Here is a 19,848-nt window from a genome sequence, read left to right on the forward strand (position 1 = left end):
CTACTATTCTGCCTTCCAATTTGCATAAGACTACTATTCCGCCTTCCGAGACTAAACATTGTCTCCATCTGCATCTGCATTGCATAAGGCTACCATTCTGCCTTCTGACTTGCATAAGGCTACCATTCTACCTTCCGAGGTTATGCTCTACCTCCATCTACATTCGCATCTTTGCATAAGGCTACTTTTCTGCCTTTCGAGGCTAAGCTCTACCTCCAATTTTCTTCGAAACTAAGCGCTATCTCAAGCACTATTTATCTCGATTTTCTTACGGGCTAAGCTCTGCCCTTCAATTCGCAAGACTGAGCTCTGTCTTATCCGCATCATACTACTACATCCTTCATGGGCTAAAATATCACCAACTCGTCCAAAGGTGTCATCGTTCGGAGGCACTATTTTCATGGCCCTAGAACACCATGTCATGGCCTGAGGATCTCTTTCAATCTTTTGCATATCATTATTCAAAGGCGTCATGGTTCGGAGGCACCATCCCCATAGCCCGAGAACATCATTTCATGGCCTGCGAATCCTACATCAAACAACCCATGGCCCAGGACATCATAGTCTGAGGACGTCATTCCTAACCGTCCAAGGACAACATTCATGGTCTGACGGGAATTTGCATCATGTTTAAATTATGCAATGTATGCTTGTATCGTTTATTTGCAGGTAATCCGGCGAGCAACGATCATCCTGGCAGAAGCGGTCCCGCTCCAGCTCTCCTAACTATTCCCGTAAGTCGTTTGTTCACCCAACCCCATACGTTGCGTCTGTTCTTGTAAAACTTCATCGATATACTTCGCCGATGACTCCTGAACTACATACGACCTGATTCCTGTAAAACCATGGATATGTAGGCAACTCAGAAACCAGGGTGCGGCCTAAACCACTTCAAACTGTTTCGCTCGGTCAAAATTGGCCATCATATCTTTATCCGACAACTCTTTCATCCTTCTGGGGTAAAAATGGGCAGTTGTTGATACCCAATTTTTCCTTAAACTATTTTTAAATTTACATATATACCTTAAAAATCACATTTTATAATAATTGGTATTTTTCCATAATTTTTCATATTATTATCAATTTATTTTTTCTAATTTATTCAGTACTTTATATCCAGTAATTATTCATAAATTACACTACAAGTAATTTCAAAGTATTTCTTAGTTCAATATATCATTTATTATCCTATTAGGATTTAATTATTTCACAAATTAGCCAATTTGGCATTGTTTAGTTATAATTACAATAATTTTGCAATTATAGCCTAATTGTACAATTTATACTATTTTAATTTAGTAATCAGTCATTTTATATTTTAAATATGAGTTAATTACCTTAATTTCACCTATTCAGCTTTAATTTCATTTTTATCTAATTATTAGCTATTTTTATTAATTATTTATCTAATTTTAATGGGTATTTAACTATTAGCCATTCTTATTTAAATTATAGCCTAATTAAATCTGGTCCAAATTAAATAACTCGCCAGACCCCAAGCCCAAAACCCTATCATACCCGGCCCAATCCCCATTCTATTTGAGTCATTGATTATTTTTGAATCAACGGTCCAGATCAGCCCCTTCCTAATTTAACCCATTAATGACTACCCTCATCTCTCATTCCCCCCCTCCTCTCATTCTCTCTCAACCGGTCTCTCTATCTCCCTCTCTCTATCTCTGGTTCTCTCTTCTCTTCTCCCCTCCTCTTCGATGGACCTTGTCCACCTTCTTCGGCCACCTCCCTCGCCGGAAACCATGGCCTCTCATCATCTCCTGGCCTCTGCTTCACCCCCTACCGATTTGACACTACCCTGAGGTCCTTAGGTGAACCTGCGGTTTAACTCCTACCCATGGTCCTTCATGCCATTTTTCGGCCACCTCCGGCCATTCGAGTAAGATCTATGACTTTTCCGGCTAAAACTGGTAATATTTTAAAGTTTTCTCATCTTCTCTGGGTTCTCTGAAACCCTAACTCTCAAGATTTTCCTATTTTCTTTTAGATCTGTCTTAGATCTATGTATATTATTATCTTTTGTTATTTTCCTCAAAGGTTTTTTCCGATTTTTCTAAAGTAACTCTTCATCTTCAACTAGGGTTTTAACCCCTTTTTTAAAAAAATGCTTTTCTTCTGATTTTTTTGGTATTAATCTACGACTCTCACTGCGTTTAAATGTTTGTTTGAGCCTTATCCTTTATTCGAGTTATTATGTTGAAAACCCTAATGTTTTCTTAAGTTTCTGAGTTCGTCTTTGGTGCTATGTTCAACTAATATGTATATTTCTTATAAACGTTTTGTGAATTCCTGATTTATATGGTTTTTATCCTCTATGTGCTTATGCTAATTTCTCCTAAATTGGTAGTGTTCTCTATTTGTGGGTCTTCAAAACCCTGTAATTGGTTCTTTATTGATATTGCATGATATTCTCTATTGATTCTTGAGATATCCCTTTAATTAAGGTTGGTTTCCTATTTATCCTTGCCTATAGCATGTTACTCCGCTCATGTGTGATATTTTTCTTTGATAAATATTGATTCCTTGTAATTAGAACCTCACTCGAGGATCTCCTTACTGATTTCCGGAATTTGAAATATCTCTTGCCTTATTTCTCTGGCTGATTCCGCTGTCAAACTGATTTGTATATATTTTCCGTAAATAGGATTCTGAACTTGGCCTTAATTGCATGCTTTATACCTATAATACACTTGTACTACTTCCTTATTGTGTTATAAGTAGCTTTACTTGATTCTGTTCCTTATTTTGCCACTGCTTCTTACCGTTTGAGTATGATTCCTTAATTAAAGGAAGCCTGTATACTAAATTGATTCTAATTAACGTTTATTTCTATAATTAATGCTAAACTATTGTTTTTACCTTATTCTTCTGCTCGCTTTCAAACTATATATACTCTATTCATTCGTTAGCATAAGATACAACAACAACAACGACCCAGTATAATCCCACAAGTGGGGTCTGGGAGGGTAATATATACGCAAACCTTACCCCTACCTCGAAGGTTAGAGAGGCTGTTTCTAGGAGACCCTCGGCTCAAAAAAGCAACAGGAGACGATATATTAGTACCATAAAAATGCATAATAAAATAACAGCAATATAGGAGATATGAAATACAGAATACGAAAATACGAAATAGATGGCTAGTATAGTAAAAACTAGCAGGTAAAGCCCTGCATCAATAGACGACCAATGACATTCTTAGTTTAACTCTTAACTGGCTAGTCTCACTCTATTGTGCTGTGGAAATATTCACAATTTTCCCTAACCTACAACCTTAATGCTCGACCTCCATAATTCCCTGTCAAGGGCCATGTCCTCAGTAATCCTAAGTCGCGCCATGTCTTGTCTGATCACTTCTCCCCAATACTTCTTAGGTCGCCCTCTACCTCTCCGTGTGCCCACTACAGTCAGTCGCTCACACCTCCTCACCGGTGCATCAGTGCTCCTCCTTTGAATGTGCCCGAACCATCTGAGTCTTACTTCCCGCATCTTGTCCTCCATGGGGGCCACGCCCACCTTCTCTCGATATCTTCATTCCTAATCTTATCCATCCTTGTATGCCCGCATATCCACCTCAACATCCTCATCTCTGCTACTTTCATCTTCTGGATGTGTGAGTTCTTTACCAGCCAACATTCAGTTCCATATAACATGGCAGGCCTAACCACTGCTCTATAAAACTTACCTTTTAGTAACGGTGGCACTTTCTTGTCACACAAGACTCCCGACGCTAACCTTCACTTCATCTACCCCACCCCTATACGGTGTGTGACATCCTCGTCAATCTCTCCGATCCCCTGAATAACCGATCCAAGGTACTTGAAACTACCCCTCTTGGAAATGACTTGAGAGTCAAGCCTCACTTCAACTCCTGCTTCCGTCGGCTCAACCCCAAATTTACACTCGAGGTATTCCGTCTTTGTCCTGCTCAACTTGAAACCTTTAGACTCAAGAGCATGTCTCCAAATCTCTAGCCTCTCGTTGACGCTGCCTCGTGTCTCGTCAATTAGAATAATGTCATCAGCAAATAGCATGCACCATGGCACCTCCCCTTGAATATGATGAGTCAGTGCATCCATCACCACGGCAAATAGGAATGGGCTGAGCGCAGACCCTTGTGCAACCTCGTACTAACTGGAAAGTGTTTAGAGTCGCCTCCTACTGTCCTAACCCGAGTCTTAGCTCCAGCATACATGTCTTTAATCACCCTAATATAGTCAACCGGGACCCCTTTATCCTCTAAGCAGCTCCATAAAACCTCCCTAGGAACCCTATCGTAAGCTTTCTCCAGATCAATAAACACCATGTGGAGATCCTTTTTCCTATCCCTGTACTATTCCACCATCATCCTAATAAGGTGGATAGCTTCTGTGGTAGATCGCCCCGGCATGAACCCGAACTGGTTGTCTGAAATAGACACCGTCCTTCGCACTCTCATTTCTACCACTCTCTCTCAAACTTTCATGGTATGACTAAGTAATTTGATGCCCCTATAGTTGTTACAACTCTGGACATCACCTTTGTTCTTATACAACGGAACCATTGTACTCCACCTCCACTTTTCAGGCATCCTATTAGTCTTGAATATAACACTAAGCAATCCAGTAAGTCATTCCAAGCCTGCTCTACCCACACACCTCCAAAGTTCAACCGGAATTTCGTCTGGCCCGGTAGCTCTGCCTCTTCTCATCTTACGCATTGCCTCTATGACTTCATCGATCTTAATGTCCTTACAATTACTTAATTCATGGGGATTGTCGGCATTCCTCAATTCCCCAAGTATAATCTCCTGATCCCTTTCTTCACTTAGAAGTTTATGAAAGTAGGTCTGCCACCTCATCTTAATCTGGTCATCTCCCATCAAAACTTTGTCGTCCTCATCTTTTATGCACCTCACTTGGTCCAGATCCCGAGTTGTCCTCTCTCTCGCCTTAGCGAGTCGGAATAACTTCTTCTCCCCGCCTTTGTTCCTTAGTTCCTCGTATAGACGAGCAAAAGCTGTCGCCTTAGCCTCTGTCACTGCCATCTTTGCCTCCTTCCTAGCTCCCTTATACATTTCCCTGTTCACTCTCTTCTCCTCCTCGTCAGTGCTCCATACTAACCGCAGGTAAGCCGCCTTCTTTGCTTCCACTTTACCTTGGACAACTGCATTCCACCACCAATATCCTTTGTGGCCACCATTGTGGCCCGTAGATATCCCTAACACCTCTCTCACCGCCTTTCTTATACAGTCCGCCGTCGTCGACCATATTGTGTTTGCGTCCCCACTACTTCTCCAAGCTCCCATTGCCGATAACCTTCCTTCCAACTCCTTAGCTTTATCCTTAGTCAAGGCGCCCCACCTAATCTTGGGGCGTCCTTGTATTGACCTCTTCCTCCTCCTTATCCTAATACAAATATCCATCACCAAAAGCCTATGCTGTGTTGAGAGGGTCTCACCTGGGATAACCTTACAGTCCTCGCACAACCTTCTGTCGTATCTCCTGAGGAGGAGATAGTCAATCTGAGTTTACGCCATCGAACTTTGGTAAGTAACCAAATGTTCATCCCGCTTCGTAAAACTTGAGTTTGCAATGACTAGATCGAAAGCCTTGGCAAAGTCCAACAGGGAAATGCCCCCTCCGTTCCGCTCCCCGAAACCAAAGCCGCCATGCACCTCAGTGTACCCACCTGCAGATGACCCAATATGACCATTGAAATCTCCTCCTATGAATAACCTCTCCGAAGGCGGTATACTACGAACAATCTCATCCAACCCCTCCCAAAAGCGCCTCTTAATATTCTCATCCAAGCCTGCTTGCGGTGCGTACGCGCTAACGACATTCAAAGTATCATCGCCCACCACCAACTTAATAGTTAGTAGTCTATCATTCACTCGCCTGACCTCTACCACGGACTCTCTAAGATGGCTATCTACCAGGATACCCACTCCATTCTTACCCCTCAGGACACCAGAGTACCACAACTTATACCCATCCACGTTTTTCGCCCTCGATCCGACCCACCTAGTCTCCTGGACACACGCTATATTAATCTTCCTCTTCTGAAGGATTTTCGCCAACTCTATGGATTTACTCGTTAGTGAACCTATGTTTCATGACCCGATTCTCAACCTATAGGCTCCCTTGCCCCCTCTACCTCCCCTGCTACCTGTCTCACCCCTAACCCCAGCCCCACACTCTGCCCCACCCGAGGACATGCCCTTATTCTATCATCCCAGACTGCAGCCACTACACCTACAACAATCTAGAGAAGACTCACTAATGCACAATGGACAACGAATCAAAATAGAAGGAAACAAGTGGTAACTAGTATCCTAGTTGAAAGGTTTAACTATTGCGAAGTAAAGTAACAGTAATTTAGCTAACACCAAAATGGAAACAGTAAAACAGGAGGTACCAACTCCTGTTAACAAAACATGTGGCTGATTTGCTGTACTCGATGTAGTTGTACGCTCACGCACCACTTCCTACCGCTCTTTGTTGACACTCGCCCAGGTTGCTCTCCTTTGCCAGTGCTCGTGCGCCCAACTTGTCTCCAATACTTCGAGAATTCCTGAAAACACAGAAAATACCACGACCCAAAAACTAGAAGGAGCTAACACCTCTACCACTGGTATAGTCCCAACAATATAAAATGTACAAAGAAAGGAGAAGAAGAAAACGAGAATATAAGGGGGTGGGGGCAGTTTTGGGATGCAAAAAGGGTGGGGCAAGAAGATCTGATACTATTATATAGTTATAGTATTATATATCATATAATACTAATCATTCAAATCGAACAGATAAAGAGTCATGCAAATGAATTGAAGCTTCGATTTTGCAAAAAACAAAAATACCAAACAATCCCAAAACCAAAATAACTAATCGAACAGAAGAAGAACTGAATCAAATTGAAACTGTTTCGACCAACCTATTTGTAAAATAAACGGAATAAATTGGAAACTCAGTGGAAATGCAAAAGGGAAAAATCGTCCTAATTCTCCCAGCAACTAAACATAGAGTACAACAAGTGAAAAGATTGAAATATGAAAAAATGGTTATAGAAATTGAGGAACTTACCGAGAAAGTCGAGCATCTTTAGTCTTAACCAAGGATTGATAGAGATTAAGAAAGTGAATCTGGCGATCCGAATAATTTAATTGTATAGGGATAAATCTGAGAGCGATCTCTCAGAATATCAAAATGAGCGTATAGTGTTCACTCAAAAGGCCAAAAAGTCACAAAGTCACAACAGTTTAGAGTGAAAATCAAGCGAAGAACATAGACTCGGAAATAAAATTGAAAGAGGATTGAAAGAAAGTTTCTGTAAAAATAGTTTAATTTTTACCAATGTCGTCAAAAAAAAGGCAAGCGGGAAGAATGCTGAATCAATCAAAAACTTTAATATTAGGTGCAAAAAAAAATATTGAACTCCAATAAGAACAAAGATTCAAGAGAGAATAAGAGTTAGAAACCTAAACCATAAGTCCTGAACTGAAGACTGAAAATGCTTACAAGGTCTATTCGAGTATTAATTACTTCTGGCTGGAGATATGCTCGGAAACGTGAAGTCAGCTCGGAGATTCGTCGGGTTTCCACCGGAACACCGACCGAGGTAGAGAGTGAGAGGAAGTACTTTTCCGGCGACGGCGACGGAGACACGGAGAGAGTCGACGTGGAGGTGGAGATTGGTCGGTTGGAGTCGCGGTCTGCCGAAGAGCTTCGAACAGTGGCAAACTGGTGATTTCGTTCGGCTGGAGTTATCTCAATCTGGGACTCGTATTACTCCCTTAGTTAGCATAAGATACGAACAAAAAATATGTTCAACTCTCTCTCTCTTACAACTAAAACTCTCTATTCTCTTTTATGTGCTACTTGCTACTATTTTAAGCTAGTCGGCTGCAAGCCAAGGCTAACTACTGCGCCTCTCCTATTTCTGCTTTGTGTTTTTGCTTTCTTCACTTCACTGGTATGTTCTAATTCAGATTTTAGTCCTCAAACCAACATATTTCTGATATGGTCTTATTTACTATTTTTGTTGTTCAACATGTAATTAGGATCCTGAATTCCCTCTACATGTTAAGTTATGCTTTACTTGTCAATGACCAGCATGTTTCTATACTTAGTACATGTTTCTTCTATGAATCCCCATGATTGGTATGTTAGTTTGATCATGGTCTTAGTTGTTTGGTGTTGATATGTTAATCTAATCCAATACCCTACTGTCCCCCTAATCCTCTGAACATGTATGAGTTTCTGATTGTGTGCTCGTATATGTTCCTGCCCGCTACATGTTTGCCCTCACATGCTCCATATTTATCCCTCCAATCCCATTCTTTTGCTTGTATTTGCTGGACTATTCTTGGTCCTTGGTGTGATGCTGACTTTGTTTTGGTTCTGAGATTGGTATGCATGCTCCTTCAAATTATTTTCATCAGTTAAACTTTGTCATAAAACTATTCCAATTAAGTTTCTCTTTTCAAAATTGTTTCTTACTTACCCTTTTCCAAAACTGTTTTCTTACTTAAACTCTTCAAAACTATGTCGAGCACTCTCACTCTACTCTTAGACCACTAAGTTATACCACCTTTTGTGTGAGCATTGCCTTGGGACCCTTGATCTCCCTCTGAACTTTAACACACAAAAGTTGGTCTTTCCACACTACACTTACTCTATCTTGGCTATAAAATCTGGGTGTGAGCACTGTCCAGGAGCCCTTGAGGTCCTTAGGGAACTCTGACACACCCGGATTATAAGAAAGGTTGTGAAACAATACTTGGCAGTGAGGACATGGAGACTTGGGCCTATTATGTAGGCTCCCTATAAGTAACTTCTTATTTTTTCTTTATTCTCAATTGTGTAATTCCTATTCAAAGGCCTGTAATAATTATTTGTAAACGACTCTGGGGTTGGATAGTGAAAAGGGGTGGGTAATATGCATGCTGTAGTATAATCCAGGGTAGAAATCATGTTCCTGGGTTTACTTTCTCTGTGCGCAATAGCAGCCATGTTTAGGTACAACATGCCAAGCATGTCGTGCATTAGATATCATGCTATTTAGGATTTATATGTCCTTTTTCAACATCGCATCCACACTTAGAAATCCTGTCTATAGGGTAGATAATAACAATAAAATAAGCTGCTATTATGTAATTCTGCCCATGTAAATATGTTCTGAAATTTCACTTAGAAATCCTGCTTTAGGTAAACAACATCAAAACTGTCACTCCAACCCATTTTGAAGCTGTGCATAATTTGATGTGCATTTAGAAATCTTGTTTAAGTTATTATGCAATATGCTGCATTAGACATCATGTTATAGGATCGCACTTATTCAATTACACTAGTCTAAATACAGATGTATAAACAGTCCTCCTGTTCTAAACAAAGTGGTAATTAGTCTATGAATGTTTGCAACATTTAGAATTGCATGCTACTAGATATAACAACATAGGATTATTAACAAATCTGAATAACTGCTACATATTATTTTATGCCTAGGCAAGCCTTAGGTAATCAACTTTAAAATAAAATCAGAAACGTCTTTGTATTTAGTGTTTAACTGTCAACATGTTAAAATTAGTAGGCAAGCCTGATTAGGACTTCCTCTCTGAGTTATGTAATAAATCTGACTCTGCTGTTATCACTTAGATGTCACGCTTAGGATCTGAATTTAGATCTTAGTTATGTATGTGTCATGTTGTTTATGTGTACTATGTGTGGAGGTATATCTAAGCCTTTTATTTGTCTTCCATGCTCCCTTTTAATTGAAGTTTTATCTGTTTATTATGTGTCGCTTTAGTGTTTTACCTTTAAACTTGAGGGTCTGTCTAGAACCCCTTTTTTATAGGATAAGAGTCATAAATTCCTCCGGAACTGATAGGAAGAGATGGGTAACGGCATGCAATAGGGGTCGAGACCAACCCTTGCTTTAATTACTTTCATGGGGTGGGAAAGGGTAGATACGAATATGATGACCGGTGCGTTAATACAACGTGTAGCCCCTCTTTGATGAGTGTCATACCGGATATTGCATTGAGGTGATCCATATTATAAACAAACCTAGGATACCCCTTTACATTCACAAATATGCTTAGAGTGTAATTCTTTTCAAATCTAGCTTTTCATTAACTATTTTTCGAACATCTGTGTGCTTAAACTTAAATCCCCTATTATTAGAGCCATACTTGTTTATTTGCTAAATTGTACAAATCCACAAAAGCTGTTTGGCCAGGAACCATACTGGTGGATCCTGAGAGGTGCCTAACATCTTCCCCATAGGATAATTTCAAACCATTACCCTGTCTCTCATTACCAAACATAGTTATAAATGAACCCTCTAGGTGCCCTAACGCACTTTAAATCGTTAGGTGGCGGTTCTTCAAAATGCAAACCCATTTCCCAAAAGGAAAGAGTTATCTCAACCAAAATGTCATAAACCCGATTTCGCGAGAAAAAAGGGGGGCGCAACAGATCAATCAAATGTAACAAAAAGGAATAGCTAATTTAGAGAATGTGAGTTGAAATTAGAAAGTAAACTAGTGAAAAATATGATGAAAGCAAAATAGAATTGATGATAAGGTAAATATATTATTCGGAAAAGGGTCAATAATATCCCTTTTAGTATTAAATATTGTTTAAAATTATCCTTCATTACTATTCAATCAAAAATACCCCTACCGTCTTACTACTAAACAAATATACCCCCAAATTAACGGAGGGGCCATGTGGCGGCATTTAAGATAATTGGTCCATCTGATATTATTTTTAAATTGGACCCAATCCAATACCCGCTACCCGACTTAAAAATTAGACCCAGTTAAGGATTAACAGCACGCTCCTCCTGGATCTACTTGCGGAGCTCCTCCATCTTCTCCTATTCGGCCTCATTCTTTTGCTCTGCTTTCCATCCATTTTCAGTGTTCTGAAGACTCGTCGTGTGCCATCCCTTCTTATTCAAAAACTTAAACACCATCGGAATCTTACAAGATTTATAGGGCTTAGACTGTGAGATAGAGAATTTCTCTCTTGCTTATATGTAATACCTGCACATCACAGAAACCAAATAGGAGAATAAATCAGAATGCAAATAAGTAGATTTAGTTAGGATTTCTGACACACTCAAAATTCATTGATTCCAAATTCTTATGTTTCTTCTTTAAATAAATAGAAAAAAATCGCAGAATATTTATTAGTAATAGTTCAAGGGGATATTAGTACCCAACAAAACCTTGAAGCAATTACAACATCGAAATCAAATAAGCACGAAGAATTAACTTTGACAAAATAAAAAAAATGGCTTGAGGATTTCCATATGCAGTAAGAGTAGATCGAAAAAAAAGAGAAGGAATTAATACCTAATTTTACCAATTAAGGAACAACTTTAATTAGGGTTCTAGGGAGAGTCGATAGAAAGAGAGTTAAAGAAAGGAGATCTACAGCTTGATTCGGGGGAGAAGGAGATCGTTGTAGCTCGCCGTCGGAGTATTGGCAGCCTCGCAATACTGGTTCAATTGGTTCGAAAAAATGTGATCGCAATTGGCAGACACATCCCCACGAGCGAAAAAATTAGGGTTTAGGTTGTTAATCCTTACGCGGGTCAATTTTTTTAGATCGGGTCAAGTTCAATTTGAAAATAATATCGGATGGACCGATTGTCTTAAATGCCGCCACGTGGCCCTCCGTTAACTTGGGGTATATTTGTTCAATAGTAAAATGGTAGGAGTATTTGTTTTTATTTTAAAATAAATAGTATAATGGAGGATAATTTTAAACAATATTCAATAGTAAAGAGATATTTTTGACCCTTTATCGTATATTATTTAATTTAGCAAGAGAAATTTTTTATTCTATTAACACATTCAATTCTATCTCTACCAAATTTAAAATTTAAATAGTTTATTAATAATTATATAATTATAAATTACATACATATTATACAATAATATAATAGTAATTTATATTTCGGAAAAGGGCCAAATATACCTTTCTACTATAAGAAAAGGTTTAAATATACCCTTAGTTATACTTTCGGTCTATATATACCCCTACCGTAATACTATTGGTTCAAATATACCCCTCTTCTGTTAAGTTTGTCCAAGGTGAACATCCAATCTTACGTGACACTTACATTTGATGAGGTGGATGCCATGTGGCAAAAAATCTTCGCTCGATGATTATTTAGTTTCTCCTGTTACCTTGTTTCGGAAAATTTTATTTTGTGTCTCATACAACTAACATTAGTTGTATGAGACAACTTTTTTATCTCACAGTTTTGTGGACCCAAAAGTGTAAGATTGAGGTCCACAAATTTATAAGATAAAAATGAGCCTCATACAACTAGTGTAAGTTGTATGAGACACAAAATAAAACTTCCCCTTGTTTCAAAGCTAGTGTCACCTCAACACCCCTAACCCATTTTATCCCTCCCCTATATTTGATTTTCCACCGCTAAAATATTTAATAATATTATTTATACAATAATATAATATATGTATGTAATTTATATTTTGGGGCTAAAGGCAAGGGCTTCACTTGCCTTACCTAGAGCCGCCCTTGTCTTTTTTGCAATCTAGTCGCAGTCATGCTCGCTGCTAGACTTTTCGGGAGGACATTCTTGGCGGCGGCAAAATCAGAGAGTTCAGTCGCTGCAGCTACTGCTTCTTCTGCTACTTCTAGAACCCTTAATCCACTCGAGCAGTTCTTTGAAGTTGATAGAACCCCAGAGGACGATAAGCCTGTTGTCTATGGTAAATTCCCTTCCATTTTCTCCTCTGAAATTGGTTGATGGCATAATTGGTTATACCTCTATTAAAATGATCAGTATTACTTTCTGCTTCTGTAACGCATGTAAGATCAAAGTACAGTTATTGGTCTTTAAAAAGGGGTTATTTGTTCTGCTGGTATGCAAACAAGTGAAATGAGTTAAGTATAGCATATCAAATGGATGGGCTACCCATAGGTCCAGCCTAGTTGATTCCTTTTTCGTTTTCTCTCCACTATCCTTTGACATTTGTTTGTTAGTTCTTTGGACGGGGAAAGCTACTGCAAAAATAAATGTGTAACTGAACGAATTAGTTGTTCTGCAAGTGCTAAACACTAAACTGCTGCAATGTAGTGGAAGAGCGTCTGCAACTTTTGATTTTTGTTGCTGATAGATGATCTCGAGATACTTACCTCTTGGCCAAAATTCACTGAGATGACATCCGCAAATGAACTATGTTTTGTGAATTGAAACCATGCATCAGGAATACCACCTTTCAGATGCTTTAAAGAAGCTACACAACCTGAAGTCAGCTAGTCCAGAAAGTGAAAGTCTAGTTGTGAAGATTTAAGATCATAGCATGCCAGATGTTTAAAAAGAAAAAAGGAATTTCTGGTTTCAAAATTCAAATCAAAGTAAAAGGTACTCACTCGGTGACGTAAGTTGTGTACAAGCAATGTATTTTTTCGTTGTTGGGAAAATGAACACTATTTTGACTCAAGGGAAGCACAACAACTCTAATAAGAATATTTGCTCCACTTCTAGGGTTAGAAGGTAAGTAGCTAATAAGTTGGTGCAAAATTTTTCAGGGCTTTGAACTTTCTCAAAAATTATCAGGGCTTTGAATATGCTTTTGTATTAAGAAGTGATGAATTGGTGTGTGATCTTAGATTGTACCTGTACATTACCACAATATGACACACTCATTTTGCCATCTCTGTTTTAGATACAAAAAGGTCCTCGTCCAGAGCATCACTGTATAGTGTCTCAATAACAAAGTGATGTTCTTTCTTTGACTCTAATTTTATTTTATATCTGGAGTATCAAATGAATAACGTGTAAACATGCATAATTGTGAATCCTATAGCATTTATCCAAATTGTATCCACTATCTTTTTAATCTTTTCTTTCATTCTAAATGTCCTTTTACATGAACCTTTATACCTCAATTCTTGAGTTTTTAACTCAAAACATCTCCAATGTTTGCTCGTAACTGTAAATACATCCTTAATGTATCCTTGTTAACAGACGTCCAAAAACCAACAGCTGTCTTTGCAGCATTTACTGCATTTCTCTTCCTTCTCCGTGATGGTGCTTTTAAATAGTCTTGCTTATTTTTGCATTTTTGTCTTCTGGAATATATTTGAATTTAAAGTTTGGTCTTGTGTTGTTAATAAGAAGATTGTTTATGTAACTGTCAATGCACTGCTAATGGTTCTCTGCTTCTATTGTTAAATGTTTTCTCTGAGTTGATTCCATGCTTGAGTTGCAGTTCAATTCTCTGCATTGTTAGAGCATTTTTTTCCTACTGATACATGGATTGCTCACTCCTTCAAAAGTCACATACCAACAAAGCATCTAATCCTAAAAACCCAGTGAAAGAAATCAAACAAGACATGCTCATTTTTTTGCCTTTTTTTCTTCTTGCACAGTGTTTGCTCACCCAGTTTTTTAAAAAAAGTGCGCTAATGCCATTTTCTTTCCAAAAAATATAAAAAAATCACATCATGAGCATTTTCTCAGTTGCAACGCACCAATGGCTTTGTATTATTGATGCATCACAGTGTAACTTGATTAAATTCAATGATCCAAGATGAGTTATAGAAAGAAAAAGAAATAATTAGACCCACTTGAGAGCTTGAATGGGCGAGATATACTACAATTTGGGTTTGAAGGATTCAATATAATGTTAGATGTTATTAATTTCCGTTGTCATTCTTATGGTGCTTCTGCTAGCTCCTCCTTTGAGTATTAGCTAGGCTAATGTCACACTTGAAGGTCGGTGGCTAGAAACAAATGTTTTTAAGGGATATATGGGTGATTCCAGAGGGTCTGGAGCTTGGAGGCCGCCATGGAAGAGAGCTTGAGTTTTTTATTTTGTCCCAGTGCATCTCTCATTGCTCTATGGGATTGCTCCCCTATTAAAACCAGTTTGGGAAAGAAATTGGGATGCAAAAATTAAGAAAGCCTAAGAGCTGAGGCTGAGATAAACAAGTACATGAGATTCGGAAATACTCACATGAAAGTCGATTATGTTGTTGGTGTAATTGAGGCTTATTTTTACAAATTGAGGAAGAAATGGAACCATGCTTGTTACAAGGAAGAGGCTCCAGCATGTGACAAGTTGGTTTCTGTTAGTATTAGCAAGGTTGTCAACATTTGGGCAGAAATGGTTTATTTTTTTAACACCAGGGATGTTTTCTGTTAACATGCATTAAGGATGTACTTACGAGCAAACATTAGGGGTGTTTTGACTTTTGAGCTAAAAACTCCTTAATTCTATGTAAAGATTAGGGATCTTTCATTGTGTTTCAGTGGTGGCTATTTCATTGTTGAAAATTAACCTATCAAAAAAAATTACTGATGAAGGTTGTTTCTCTGTTGGAGTAGTTGGTTATTTACGAATTTGCATCCTGCTTATCAGCTTATGATTTAGTTGCATGCCAAGTTAGGATAAAGTAGCCAAATAGTTCTGATAAAAAAAATGATTATGTTACCCAAATAGTTATCCTCACTGTGGAGGAGAGGTTGAAGCTCATTATCCTATGTGGTTTCAGTGGCATTCGTGCCTCAAATGCTTAAAGGTATTCTAGTTAAATGCACACTAGCGACTGAGGTTCTGTATGCTGAGTGACCGGCTGGTTAAATAAGGGAACGTTTGGTTGCAAAATGCAAAGCGGGATATCCAGGGATTAATCCTGGGATTGTTATCCCACATCCAATGTAGGATAGCTACTACCACCATTTTGGTATAAAATTTCTACCAGTATTAGCTAATACCGATAACCAAACATGAGATAAATATTATTCCAAATTCTATTCCGGGATTATAATCCCTTAAGTTTATGCTTGTGCCATTGATCTATATATATCTAGCGGGATAAAGTCTGAAGTTTTAAAATGATAACCAGGTCGAGGTTGGAAGGCTTCTGAACTGCGTCTGAAGTCTTGGGATGATCTTCAGAAGCTATGGTATGTTCTTATGAAGGAGAAGAACATGTTGATGACTCAACGCCAGATGCTTAATGCTCAGAACCTGCGATTTCCTAATCCAGAGCGTATTTCCAAGGTAAAGTCAGTTTCTTTAATAAGCTCCTTTTCATAGTTTTGATTTTGTTCTCAACTGTCAAACATTTATTTACCGTTTACTTCTTCTAAATAGGATGTATCAACTAGTCTCTTCACCTATTTCTGAAGTAAATGTCCGAACTCTTCGTATACATATAAGTGTTCACTTAATTGGATTTGCTTGTTAAGACAATACTCTAATTGCCAGGTAGAAGTAGAATTTATATGCAATATAGGTAGAATTTTTTTCTAGATTTCCAGAACATAACATGTGCCCAAGATTGTCTGTGTTCTACAATGTGGGGCAAATTTCTAGGGGGGCACATTTCTTTGATCCACGGTCCTCTGTAAGCATATGTAGTCCTCTAGATACAGAGCATATGATAGAATTGCTTTTTTGGGAATGCCAGAGCTTTTGGTGACAGTTTGTTCTCTCAAATTAATTGATTATCCACATATTCTCTGCTGCACTCTATTGTTTTTTCTGAGAACACAAGTTTTCCTCTGTAATCTTGTAAATTTATTGGTGGCTTGAATTTCGAGGAACAAGAATCAACAAGCCTATATATCCGCAGAGAGTCTGGAACATATAGTTCAAGAAAAGTTGAAGATTACATTTCAGTGAAGTACTGAAGCATAGAGCAGATCTTTTTAACAGTTCAGAATATCTGTAATGTTAGATATGGAAAAGGGTCGGATATACCCGTGTACTAACGCATATTGTCCAATCCTATTCCCCGTTATAAAAATAGCCCTGACGGAAATGACACGTGGCACACTCTGAATGAATGACCCAACCTACCGCTAAAAAAACCTCATACCCACCCCACCCGTTTCCCTTTCTTTAATTTTTAACCAAACCCCTCTTAGCCATTCCCAGTTTCTCGTCCTTCTTCCTCATCTCATCTATACACTTCTATCTTCCTGGTGGTACTAAATCATAAACTCCCTCCGTTTCAATTTAGATGAGGTAGTTTCAAGAAAAAAAGAAAACTTTTGAAATTTGTGTTCTTAAAAGCTTAAGGGATAAAAAAAACTTTGTGGTGCCATGACATTTGTGTGATTATAAAAGCTTCTCATTAAGGGTAAAATGAAAAATTTAAAGTTGAATTATTTCCAAATTTAGAAATGTGTCATTTATTTTGGAACAGACTGAAAAGGAAAGTACCTCATATATTTTGAAACGGAGGGAGTATTAATTTCATATTTTCTGATAACCCCCACGCCTGCAGCCTTGTATTTCAACAACTTGCATTTTTCTTGGTATTATGTCGATTCAGTTATTGGTGTTGGGGAAGAAGAAAAGGCGCAGCTATATCCGTGAATGGATATAAAACCTGCTTGTTTATTTCCCTCAATAGAGTCCAAACACCTTATAAAACCCTTGTTTCTTTCCCACTTTTATAGACAGTTGGGTTGATTGTTTAGAAGCTCAATGCGAAATACTTGTAAACTTTCATGTCGTGCACATTATGAGATGATTCCTTTGACTTATCATATAATGTTAGAAAAATACCCAGATACCTTTAAAGAGTAGTTATTCACTTTGCTAAATCTTATTGTCACAAAATCCAAGTAGAAATAAACAAAGTAAATGCAAAAGAATTTATGCTCCAGACATATATGTGGCAGAATGCGAAATCAGACACCTATTTCTACTTTGCAATGTCGCTAAGGAACTTCGGAACTTGTTCTTAAATCTATATGGGTCACTCCTAGTGGTTTAAGCCTTCAACTGCTGGTACATGTGGAAGGTGCAGGCACACAAAAGAAAGGTGTGGCAGTCCATTCCTGGCTTCACCTTTTGGACTCTATTGAGGGAAGAAACAAGAGTAAAAATTAAAGAAAGGGAAACATGTTGGGTGGGTGGGGTTTTTTAAGTGGTGAGTTAGGTCTTTCATTAAGAGTGTGCCACGTGTCATTTCCGTTAAAGTAAGGGCAAATTTAGAACTTTGATGGACATCAGGGACAGAAATAGCCAATAAGTATAACGTGGGATGGGACTGAACAATATTTGATAGTAAACGGGTATATCCGACCTTTTTTCCGTATTAGATAATCAAAATTTCAGAATTTTGTTGTAATACAACAATAACAAACCTAGTGTAATCCCACAAGTGGGGTTTGGGGAAGGTAGAGTGGACGCAGACCTTACCCCTACCTTCAAGAAGGCAGAGAGGCAGAATTCTGTTGTAATAACTATTAAGAATCCAACCAAACCATGCATCAAAATTTAGGCAAGGCTTGCATTAAAATATAGAAATTAGGCAACTTGAAGTCTTAGGGGCCTATTAACATGTTGTTGGGAAAAGACAGACGTAGAAGTAGAAGAAGCATATTGATTGGCATGAAGCTAAGATCTTCTTCACAATACTTGACCCCTCCTACCCTGGCATTGTGGATCACCCGTTTATCCATATTGCATCCTGCAGACTTATATAGCAACAACTATTACCTTATCCAAAAAATTATAATTAGCAACAACTATTATCACTCTTTAGCTTACAGGAAAAAAAAGTAAAGATGCATGAAGCAACTGAATTACATGCATCACCTTTTAGAATTACTCAAAGTAGTAAAAACAAGCTCTAATAGCCAAAGCAGTATATTTTTTTTCACGATTTTTTGGTAAGCAATCAAACTCATTTGAGTTTAACTCTTTTATTCTTTTAAGACTAGTAAACAAATTGGATTCTGATTTTTTTTTGGTTTACTCTATATTTCATCAATAGACAATTGAAAATTCTACATGTGAACCCTTGAGGCACTAAGCTATTAGAATATTGGTGATGCATGGATTTATCTTACATTAACATATTTGTGACAAATGATTGATATTCAGGTAAGGAAGTCGATGTGCCGAATCAAGCATGTGCTTACTGAGAGAGCAATTGATGAAGCAGATCCAAGGAGGTCCACTGAGATGAAGAGGATGATAAATGCTCTATAATTTCCATACTCATTGGTAATAGTGTTGATGTGCCTTTATAACGGGTATTTGGACCTCCTCTCTTCTATTAGCGCCAAATGTAGGAAAGTCATTAGTTTGTGTTTAGTTCAGGAACAGACATATTTCAGCCGGTAGACCGGACATCGATGATGTCAAACTCTGTGAACTAGTTCACTAGGATGTGATGAAGATGGCAATTTTGTTTAAAAGATTTGAAGTGCTGCATGTGCTGGTCAGTTGATACATGCTTGTGGATTACTGCGACTCTAGTTTGGTAAGGTACAAGTGAAAAAGTTATTGCTGTAATAAAAGGGTGTGCAAGACCACTCTGGCTGATATTTACTTCATTCAATAGCACATCCCACGTTGCTGCGAATTTTTTGCATTTACTCCTTCAGCAGCTCCACATATCGCTCTGGTGCCTTCATTTATTGCCAATAATCAGTCTCACATATATATGATATATGCATTGTAATCACCCACTCCTGACGTTCTCCTTTACCATGGCCGTCATTGTGAGCGCCTAAAAATGGATTGTGTGAAGGGAAGAGGATGATAAGAAAGTTCATTTCTTTACCCTTTATTTTAAGTTATGAATGCATATTATTTGTTCAATATTATCGATGATAAGTTGCCTTCATGTTCGACTAACGTGAGACTCATTAATCCCGACTCTCTTTGGCACGTAATCTACTGGTTTTAATTCATATCAACGTATACATATCAAATTATAAATGAAGCAAGCATATCAATATATATTAAATCAAATACCCAGTGAATTTGAATATTTATACATCTTTAATGGATTTTTTAATATAAATATAGGGTCCAAGCAAAAAAACTATTAGGTT

The 19,848-nt window shown here is 38.1% G+C and overlaps 1 protein-coding gene across 1 annotated transcript; it reads left to right on the plus strand.

Moving 5' to 3' along the window:
- Positions 1 to 12,517: 12,517 nt before the first annotated feature.
- On the plus strand, positions 12,518 to 19,373 carry LOC104234320 (uncharacterized). The gene is made up of 3 exons (XM_009787872.2): positions 12,518 to 12,745; positions 15,891 to 16,048; positions 18,890 to 19,373. Exons 1-3 carry the CDS (start codon positions 12,580 to 12,582, stop codon positions 18,995 to 18,997), a joined length of 432 nt encoding a protein of 143 aa, XP_009786174.1. The 5' UTR covers positions 12,518 to 12,579; the 3' UTR covers positions 18,998 to 19,373.
- The last annotated feature ends 475 nt before the right edge of the window (positions 19,374 to 19,848 follow it).

Source organism: Nicotiana sylvestris, chromosome 3 (genome assembly GCF_000393655.2).
Source record: "Nicotiana sylvestris chromosome 3, ASM39365v2, whole genome shotgun sequence".
Classification (NCBI taxonomy): domain Eukaryota; kingdom Viridiplantae; phylum Streptophyta; class Magnoliopsida; order Solanales; family Solanaceae; genus Nicotiana; species Nicotiana sylvestris.

What these genes read in the sequence shown, in the direction of transcription:
- LOC104234320 (XM_009787872.2), top strand. Translation starts at nt 12,580, where the DNA reads ATGCTCGCTGCTAGACTTTTCGGGAGGACATTCTTGGCGGCGGCAAAA. An exon ending in CGATAAGCCTGTTGTCTATG is followed by an intron (nt 12,746 to 15,890) that starts GTAAATTCCCTT and finishes AATGATAACCAG; the next exon opens with GTCGAGGTTGGAAGGCTTCT. An exon ending in ATCCAGAGCGTATTTCCAAG is followed by an intron (nt 16,049 to 18,889) that starts GTAAAGTCAGTT and finishes ATTGATATTCAG; the next exon opens with GTAAGGAAGTCGATGTGCCG.